A 10,254-nucleotide genomic window follows, 5' to 3' on the forward strand; every position below is an offset into this window, starting at 1 on the left:
TAAGTAAAAATAAACGAAAGACACAAATTGATAAAAGAAACACTGAAAATAATTAACTACAGGACATTTTTAAAACTGCAACTATATTAGGTATCATTAGAATTAACACAGAAAATCACTTCATTTGAGCAAATTATTTGAACACATGCAAATTTAGTTACAAATGCTAGTAGTAAGGCTGCAATACTTTATAAAATAAAGCTGAAAGGGTGATAAAAATCTGATAATTGATCAATTTTAAATATTTCAGGATAAAACCAGAACCAAGACTCAGCGTTGGGAGTCAGTCCAGGCCAGCCACTCCCAGAGTGATAAGCGGTACAAGGTCTTCTCCCGCAATCATCAGTGTACCTGTAATGCACTTACATTTTTGGCATACCAAAATGAGGGGTGTCAGTTCACCAGGACTGCACTCGATAAAGTCCTGGCACAGGGGGACTCATTGTATGTCGGAATCAAACAGCAGCTGATTCATGACAAGACCTTCCAAAACAATCACCTGACAGTTGAGGAGATGCCAAAGCAAGTCCTCACTGACAGAAATTTGTACAATGTCAACATAGATGACATCAGATGTGGCTATTTGAAAGCCAAAGCATCCAGTCCTGGAAGACAGCAGTGGTGGCTTCCACTCGCCTCCCAGCTGGAATGTCTGTCAGCAGAGGTCAGCCAGGCTTTGATCCTGATTGCTCCGGAGTGCATTGCAGTCTTCCGTGATGACAAGTCTGGGAGATATGGAATCTTTGATTCCCACTCCAGAGACAAAAGAGGATTACCCTGTTATAACGGCAAGGCAATCGTCCTGACTTTTAGGGAACTCGATGACCTGGCTGACCACCTCCACAAACTCTTCAGAGATCGTGGAGACTCTGCTACTTATGAATTTGTCCCTGTTTGGTTTTATGCTGACAGGCCCAATGAAGTTCCTCAACAGTCCATGGGAACTCATGTCCAAGATGACCTGTCTGAAACTGCTCCCCATTTATTGCAGTCAGACAGTAGGACAACTTTGTCAGACAAAAATGAGGAGGATGTTAATTGTTATTCAGCTGTCCCACAGTCATCAATAAAGTTGTCCAAATTAGGCAATCAATGTACTGAGGTCCATGATGAGCTTTCTGAAACTGCTCAACATTTATTGCAGACAGGCAGTGGGACAGCTTTCTCAGACAAAATTAAGGAGCATGTGAAAAGTTCCTCATCTTTCCCACCAGCATCAATAAAGCTCTCCAAACTGGATAAACACAGAAGACGAAAAGCCAAGAGGAGGGCATGTAGGAAACAAGAACCAGCAAAAAACAAAGTGGCATCTGATGGACTCAGGCGGTTGAAAAAAAATCTAAATGAGAGGCTGAGGTATTCCAACTGCGCCGAATTTCGCTGTAAAAGAATAAAGGCACAAAAAACCCAATATGTAGATGACAGTTATCGCAAGAAACGTCTGTCATCATTCAAAAGTTACTATGACAAATTCAAAGTACAAATGAGAGACCAATTTGTGAAACTATACCATACCGATCCTGCTTTCCAAAGCAGACTTAAGACACGTGTTGCAGAGAGGTACCATACCGATCCTGCTTTTCAGGACAGATTGAAGACACGTCTTGCGGAGAGGTACCATACCGATCCTGCTTTTCGGGACAGATTGAAGACACGTCTTGCGGAGAGGTACCATACCGATCCTGCTTTTCGGGACAGATTGAAGACACGTCTTGCGGAGAGGTACCATACCGATCCTGCTTTTCGGGACAGATTGAAGACACGTTTTGCGGAGAGGTACCATACCGATCCTGCTTTTCGGAGCTCAAGGCAGACTTCATCAAAACAATACTTTGCCCGGAGGTACAAGATGGATCCAGAGTTTAGGCTACATCACGACCAACGCTGTAGCCTGCTCAGAAAACACAAGTTGGCCACTAATGCTGGCTTTGAACTTCATGTGAAATGGCAAAGAGCACTCAGTATCAAGAGGAAATACAAACACCTCAGAACCCCTCGCCAGCCAATGCTTAATTCTGTAATGTTAGCAGCAATAGCAACATTCCGTGAAAATGTCAGCCATGGGCCCACATATGTCTGCACAGTCTGCCACAGGACAATGTTTCCGAACCAAGTCAAGCCATGCAAGAGAGAGAAATATTCTGCCAATGTGAGAGTGGCAGAAGCTTGCTTGACAGGAAGCTATGTTCATGTTTGTGACATGGAGTGCTCTTCCCCTTGCTTCTCTCCACCAGAGAGACTGCAGGAATGGATATGCCACAATTGTGACAGCCACCTCAGCAGAGGAAAGATCCCAACATATGCTGTAGCAAACAATTTGGAGTTGGCACCCATTCCCCCAGAGTTGGCTGAACTTAATGTGCTTGAAAGACAGCTCATTGCTAAAATCCTTCCATTTGCAAAAATAATTGCCTTGCCAAAAGGACAGCAGCGAGCAGTCAAAGGAGCTGTTGTGTGCGTTCCATCGGAGGTGGAAAGCGTCGTTAATAGTCTTCCACGCTCCAACTGTGAAGCACAGTTGCTGCAGGTAAAACTGAAACGTCACATTCGTTTCAAAGGCTACCAGCACTTTTACACCGTCAACATGACAAATGTGCTGGCAGCCCTGGCAAAACTCAGAGAGCAACACTCAGAGTACACGGACGTGACCATCAACGAGGAGGCCACGTTTGAAAACCTCTTCCATGAGCCAGCTGAGGACAGAGACTTACAGCATGGCCATGTAGATGCTGCTCAGTGGGGAGATGATGGCATGCTTGACGAGGAGCTGCTGCAAGCATCTGAAAGCTACGCTGAGCCAGACCAAGCAGATTTAACATCAGATGCCCAAGCTGACCAACAAGACCAGGAGCAACAGCCTTATATTGCTTCCAACACAGACAAGCTGTCACCTGAAATCCTGTCTGGGGATGTTGAGGGGGGAACTGTGCTTGAGAGGTCTGATGATGAAGACTCGCAGCACGACCCTGCTGATGCTGCACAGTGGGGAGAAGACATCCTTGATGAGGTGCTGCTACAAGTGTCTGACAGCCAGATTGAGCTAGGCCAGGCCGATTTAGCAGCAGGCTCAATAGAAGAACAGCAGGAAGAGCTAAGGCCTGGTCTTGCTCTGGACACCTGCATGCAGCCACCAGACATTGCTCAGGAAATTCTTTCCTATGGTGACGGAATTTTCAGCATTGCCCCTGCCCAAGGCAACAAACCGGTAGGATTCTTCGCGATCCCGAAACTAGAAGCCATGGCGTTTCCCATCCAGTTTCCCACAGGAGAGAACACGCTGGATGACGACAGACCTGTTAAACTATCACCCAGCAGGTACTTCAATGCCAGGCTGTTTGGGGCAGATACTCGGTTTGCCGAAGACCAAAGCTACCTTTTCTTTGCACAGTTTGTGACAGAGACTCACATCGCGAGAGGCAGCATGTCAATTCAAATGCGCAAAGGAAAGGCACGCACTAAAGACGGGCGTGTTGTCAAGAACTCTATGCTCCAGAACAAAGAAGAGCTGGACATATTGATTCAAGGACAGGAGGCAACGCGTTTCATGCAGCCTCTCAGGGGCACGCCTGCATATTGGAATAAAAGCCTGAAGGATGTCCATGCAATGCTCAGGCAGATTGGAAAACCCACATTCTTTCTGACCTTTTCTGCGGCTGAGATGAGATGGCCGGAAGTCATCGAGGTCATCAAAGCTCAGCAAGGTCAGACACTTGGAGACATTTCAGCTCTCGACTGGAAAGCCAAGTGTGACGTTCTGCGCAGCAACCCTGTCACGGTGATGCGTATGTTTGAAAAGCGGGTCGACTCTCTGATGGCAGATCTAATCCTCTCACCAGCACGGCCAATAGGTGAGGTAGAGGATTACTTTTATCGTGTTGAGTTTCAGGCCAGAGGAAGCCCACACATTCACATGCTGGTCTGGGTTCGAAATGCCCCTGTCTATGGTGAGGACACTGACTGGGTTGTGTGCCAGTTCATTGATAAATACATCACCTGTCAGATGCCTGATCCGGAGACAGACCCTGAGCTCTACAATATTGTGTCAGAGGTTCAGGTGCACAGTAGGAACCACTCAGCATCGTGCAGAAAGGGCAATGTCACGTGTCGCTTTGGATTCCCCAAGCTGCCCATGGACACAACCTGGATCACCGACCCACATGATGAGAGCTTGGAAAATGACGGAAAGGAAGGTCAAGACCCAGAAGAGCAGAGAAAGGCATGGAGGGAAGGGATCCAAAGGCAGCAAAAGGAAGCCAAGGCAAAGCTTCAGGGACTCAGAAGTGTCCTCATGGATCCAAAGGCAGAGTTTGAGAGCTTGTCAGATCTCCTCCGCCATTGCAACTTGGATCGTGAGGCATACATGAAGTATGCTAAAAATCTGACAAGCAGTAGCGTGATCCTGCTAAAGCGACATCCCAACAGTTGCTGGGTGAATGCGTACAACCCAGACCTGCTCCGTGCTTGGAACGCCAACATGGACATCCAGTACGTCCTTGACGACCAAGTCTGCGCCATGTACATGATGTCGTACATCACCAAGCCGGAGCACGAGATGTCTGAGTTCCTGAAGTCAGTCATCGATACGACCAGAGACTCTGCCATTAACCAGCGCGAAGAGATGTCGACCATCATGCAGGCATACTCAAAGCACAGGCAGGTTAGTGCACAAGAGGCAGTTGCTCGCACATGCAGCCTACGCCTGAAAAAGTCCTCACGGTCTGTCATCTTCCTTAACACCGACGAAGAGGGCATGAAGATGAGTCTTCCCATGAGTCGACTGAAGGATATGGAACCAGAGTCTGATGAGGTCTGGATGTCAGGAGTACCTGACAAATACCTGTACAGACCACAGACCCCTGAGTTTGAGCACATGTGCTTGGCTGAGTTTGCGTCAGACTACAGGGTAGTCTACGGCCAGCAAACTGAGCGGGGAAGTGCCATAGCCCTCCTTGACGACAAAGGCTTCATCGCAAAGAGGACAGCGGGCAAACCAGCAATCATCCGATTCACCCGCTTTTCTGAAACCAAGGCACCAGAAAAGCACTACAGACGGCTGCTGAAGATGTACCTCCCCCACAGATCAGACTACGAACTGAAGGACAAGGGTCACCCCACATATGAAGAGTTCTACAAACAACTCTGGGTGAAAAGTCTCGTAGATCGAAATGTGGAGCGGTACGAAGGACGAGGCAAAACCATTGACAAGGCACTCCAGAACATCAAGATTGGTCCAACCCTTAATGCTTGGAACACATTTGCTCCTGAGGTTGAGGTGGACCGGGATGAGTGCCTTGATATATGCGAAGCCATCCCGGATGAGGGCGAAGAAGACGCTGTCCCTGACTACCAAGTCCCGGTTGTCGGGGAACCGGTTCCCAGAATTGAGGCGCCACGGTTAAGTTCGGACTTTGTCAGCAAGATGTTTCGGAGTCTGAACGAGACCCAGGCGTGCGTCTTCTACAGTGTGCGGCAATGGTGCCTTCAACGCGTGTGGGGCCAAGATCCAGAGCCATTCCACTACTTTGTCTCAGGTGGAGCTGGTTGCGGCAAATCACACGTGATCAAGTGTATTTATGAGGAAGCAACGAGGATTCTGCGAGAGCTCCCCAGATTCCGGGACATAGCTGACATGTCCCAGCCCGCAGTGCTGTTGACTGCGTTCACAGGCACGGCAGCCTTCAACATTTCTGGCAAAACGTTGCACTCTGTCCTCAAGCTCCCAAGGTCCCTGGAACCACCATACCAAGGCCTGGGCAATACACTTGATGAAGTCAGAGCTGCACTGTCGTCCGTGGAAATTCTCATCATTGATGAGATCTCCATGGTTTCCAAGAAGCTGTTTGCCTATGTCAACTGGCGATTTCAGCAGATAAAGGGAAACCGGAGTCCATTCGGTGGCATTTCTGTTCTTGCTGTCGGAGACTTCTACCAGCTGCCACCGCTGGGAGGAGCCAAGCCACTCTGTGTCTACGAGGAAACAGAGTTTGATCTCTGGAGAGATCACTTCTCTATGATCAATCTGACAGAGATCATGCGCCAGAAAGACGATCGAGCTTTCGCTGAACTCCTCAACCGACTGCGAGTCAAGAGCAAGCAAGTTCCTGTGAGTAATCAAGACAGAGACTTGCTCATGCAGGCCATCACCAATAGCAAGGATTGTCCAGCAGAAACACTACACGTTTTTGCCACCAACAAACAGGTCGACAGTCACAATGCAGCAACAGTAGCCACCCAGCTCACAGACGTTGTTGATCTCGTAGCTGCAGACTACAAGAAAGACGTCGCTACGGGCAAGAAGGTGCTCCTGACATACAAGGTCAAGGGCACCAAAAGAGATTTGCCTGACAGCATACTGGCTGCTCAAGGGGCACGTGTTATGCTGATCAGGAACCTGGACGTGGAGGATGGTCTCGTCAATGGAACCTTCGGAACCATCTCCAACATAGTGACTGACAACCGTGCACCGAGTGGCGTCAAGCTACTTGGACTGCAGCTGGACAATCTCACGGCAGGACAGACTCTCCGCAAAAAGTTGCTTGGCCCTTCAGACAACTTAGTCTACCTTGAGAGGTCTGAGGAGAGCATTGGCAAAAAGGGCGGAGTTGTCAGACGTCAGTTCCCCCTGAAGCTGGCCTTTGCATGTACGGCCCACAAAGTGCAGGGTATGACTGTGACGTCAGCTGTCGTGAGCCTGAAAAGTGTGTTTCAGCCGGGAATGGCGTACGTGGCGCTCAGCCGCACCACCTCCCTCGCAGGTCTGACTGTCACAGACTTTGACGAGAAGAAGATCTACGCCGACCCAGATATCATGACAGCTCTGGAACACATGCGCAGCGCGAGTTTCCAGAGCGCCACTCCGCTGCTGCACCACTTGAAGTGGACTGAGCAACCAGGCACCACTGTGACAATTGTCCACCACAACGCACAAGGGCTTCCATCTCACATTGTGGACCTGAGGGCGCATCATGAACTCAGGTTGGCAGATGTGTTGTGTCTCACCGAGACGCATCTGTCAGGGTCCCCTGAATCCCCATTCTTCGATCTAGAGGGATATACCATGTTTGAACGCAGCAGAAGGGCATCTTATGATGCGCATGAAGACATGGTAGCAAAAGCCGGTGGTGGAGTTGCCATGTACTGCAAGAGTACTCTGAAGGCAGAGGTTCCCAGGTGCATGCAACATGTCACAGACATGGAATGTCTGGTGCTCAAAGTTGAGGTGCCAGTCAAAGTGCTTATAGCCACTGTGTATAGACCCCCAAATTACAGTTTGCAAAACTTTTTGCCAAACCTGAACACCCTCTTGGACACATTGGAACTCATGGACCACCAACCCATTGTGGTTTGTGGTGATTTCAATGAAGACCTCCTTTCCAGAGGCAAAAAAAGCATTAGAGATGCACTCCTGTCCAGAGGCTACACTCAATTGATTGTCAAGTCTACCACAGACAAGAACACACTGATTGATCACATTTATATTTCCCAACCAGCTACATGTGTTCAGTCAGGAGTTCTTCAAACATACTACAGCTATCACAATCCTGTCTATTGCGTTTTGACTGGCTAAAATTTGACAACACAAATGATGATAAGTCCTGTCACACATTTCCTGTGACAGCACTTTTGGAATCTGTTTAATTAGTCCTGTCACATATTTTATGTGACAGTCTGTTTTTAGTCCCCAATTCATTAGATTAGGTTTTTCTATACTTTAAAACATGATTGTTGGGAGAAGACCTTTACAGCCTGCCTGTCGACGCATCTCAGCCAACAGATCTCAGGTAATAACAAATACCCAATGATTAGAATTTGTAGTAATCAATGACAGATAACGAACTAATCTGAATTTGTCACGCTCCTTTCATCAGCAGGCGTGTGATTTGGCTTCTGCAAGTCATTTGATAAGAGTGATGCTGCAGTGTCAACCACCTGCCTGTATACGTCCTGTAATGGCTGTGGCTCCACTCCTGCTGGACAGATTCAATCATGTCTCAGGTAAGAACAAATCCGCAAAAGAGATTTTCTCTGATTGATAAGGTATGTTAAACTAATTCACAAGAATTTGCCTCACTCCTTTTGTCTCCTTTCTTTAGATTTTTGGACCCTACTTCTGGTAGTCAAGTGGGCAGTGGATGTTGCAGTGTCGGCCGACGGCCTGTATAGGTCCGGTAACGGCTGTAGCTCCATTTCTGCTTGGCTGCCACATCTCAAGAGGCTGATGTAAATAATTTGTACTCAACATTTGCTATTTTAATTTCTATTGGGTACTTGATGTATGTATGTGTATATATGTACATATGTATTTTATATTTGAATTATCTTCAGCCTGTTCTACTGTAAAGTGTCTTGAGACAAAACATGTTATGAATTAATGCTATACAAACAATGATTAAATTGATTGACACATTTATATAAATAAATGTTTGTATAAAGAAAAAGTTTGACTTTGAAGTGTAATCTTTTATGATTATGATTGTTTATGATTGTGGTGTAATGTTTTTTTTTTTTTTCACTTTTTTTCTTCATTAATCACTTAATCATAATAACCAAATATTCCATTTCTTTCTTTCAAATGTAATCTTTTAAATGTCTGCATATGTTAGGCCCATCCATTTATATCAAGAACACAGCTAAAGATCAGGTGTCAGGTGATATGCATCAGGTGATCATCTATCTCCTCAAAAACAGCCACAGTCCATTTGTAACCACATCTCATAGGGAGGGGCATAGGGGTATATCAAGAAGTGAGCTGAATATCAGGTGCCAGGTGATTGGCATCAGCTAATAAAGCCACACATGCAAAAAGCCCGGCTGCTGCCGCCCGAGCCCCTCTCACGATTTCCGCGGAAATTGTCTAGTTGCTGTGAATGCAGTAATGCATTCACAGCATATGTTCTTCTGTGTCAAAAAAATTTATTCTTCTTCTTCTTCTTCCGCCCGCTTTTTTGGACCGCTAAAACTTCTACAAACTTCAACCGATTTTCACCGTTCAAACTTCAAAACGTGTGTTTCAGTGGGGACAAGGGGGCTATGACTCTTCAGAAACTTTTCACAAATACTTTCCGAGATATTCAACGTTTTACGAGATTTCGGTCCCATAGAGATGAATGCGGAATTTTCAAAATTTCCTCTCTTCAGGACATTTTTTCAGCCTGCTTCAAACCCTCCTCATTCAGTCATACATTCAGCTACAAACTCCATTCAAACTTCAAAATATTCAGCTATCTTTTGGCTTCATTCAGTGGGTTTCAAATGTTTCCTAGCATTCATAGTTACTTCACAATGACCCTTCAAAGGTCATGATGATTTTCAACTCTTCAAGCCATTTAACATTGGTGTGTATTGGACGGAATGTTTCAGCTCAGAGTGGGAGATTCAAACGACAGAGCAGGGAGAGGGGGAAACAAGACCTGAGAAACTTCTGGGTAAACTGCTCTCTTGGCCACATTTTTTGAGCTATCAACACAAATAAGCCTTCAGCATGTAAGTAGTCTTGTCCTGCTTCTGACAAAGAGGTTTTTAAAGCAAAAGGATGGAGCCCTTTTTCACAAAATGACCAACTGTCGGGCAAAGTCAGCTCCGTCACCCATGTACTCCAATGTTAATTCCTGAGGGGTTTTCTCAGAGATCAGTCAAATTTCCCTCATCTATCTATCGCTGTCATGGGCCTATTTCTGCATCTTTAGACATGAAATTAACACAGACAGCTTCCTCAGGGTCTCAGGATTCCTACGGTGTGATCATTTTTCTTATCCGCCCTTTGGTTTTGTCACAGTTGTAGGCAGTTTGACACCCTGATTTCAGTGGAAATGTGTTGGGAATCAACAGACTCCACCAGCTCTCTGATGGCAGTTGGTAAACAATGATCACCATGGCAACATCTGGCTTCAGATGAGCCTCAGCTAAAAGGCTTACATGATTAAAAACTTACACACAGGACACACAGAATTTCATTTTAACAGCGTTTCAGAGATGAGACTTGCATTTTCCCTCAGTCAGGTCATTATTTCCATAACTGTTCTTTAAAATTTAATTCATTGCTTCAAATTTTGAAAAGATGCAGCCATTTCAACTTTAAATTCATTTATCCATTTAACTGATTCATCCATTAATTTCCTTTCATCCAAGAGTTCATGGCAGGTTAATTTAGCATTCTGCATTAGCAGTTGAGTGCCAGCTTTTCATGAATTATTTCAACCATTTTCAGACATAAATTCAGTCATTCATGTTTAGCATTCTGCTTTTGCAGTTGAG

At 46.1% G+C, this 10,254-nt stretch overlaps 2 protein-coding genes across 3 annotated transcripts in view; both read left to right on the forward strand.

Annotated features, from left to right (window-relative positions):
- LOC141807265 (uncharacterized) overlaps positions 1-1,649 on the forward strand; it is a 28,715-nt gene extending 27,066 nt beyond the window's left edge. The window contains exons 19-20 of the mRNA XM_074693144.1: positions 251-1,547; positions 1,645-1,649. Of these exons, the coding sequence (XP_074549245.1) occupies positions 251-1,547; positions 1,645-1,649 (1,302 nt within the window). The remainder of the gene's footprint in view (positions 1-250; positions 1,548-1,644) is intronic.
- Positions 1,650-1,783: 134 nt separating this feature from the next.
- On the forward strand, positions 1,784-8,393 carry LOC141807175 (uncharacterized). 2 transcript variants are annotated; one of them, XM_074692960.1, is made up of 3 exons: positions 1,784-7,781; positions 7,869-7,995; positions 8,094-8,393. In XM_074692960.1, the coding sequence occupies exon 1, from the start codon at positions 1,850-1,852 to the stop codon at positions 7,565-7,567; it is 5,718 nt and encodes a 1,905-aa protein (XP_074549061.1). In that variant the 5' UTR covers positions 1,784-1,849; the 3' UTR covers positions 7,568-7,781; positions 7,869-7,995; positions 8,094-8,393. The 2 variants fall into 2 exon arrangements, with proteins under 2 accessions (XP_074549061.1, XP_074549060.1); XM_074692959.1 differs by having other exon boundaries at positions 7,872-7,995.
- Positions 8,394-10,254: the final 1,861 nt, after the last annotated feature.

Source organism: Halichoeres trimaculatus, unplaced genomic scaffold (genome assembly GCF_033239565.1).
Source record: "Halichoeres trimaculatus isolate MK-OKI-2021-1 unplaced genomic scaffold, fHalTri1.1 fHalTri1_scaffold_18, whole genome shotgun sequence".
NCBI lineage: Eukaryota > Metazoa > Chordata > Actinopteri > Labriformes > Labridae > Halichoeres > Halichoeres trimaculatus.

Excerpts from the sequence above, each read along its gene's own strand:
- LOC141807175 (XM_074692960.1), top strand. The coding sequence starts at position 1,850 with ATGGATCCAGAGTTTAGGCTACATCACGACCAACGCTGTAGCCTGCTC.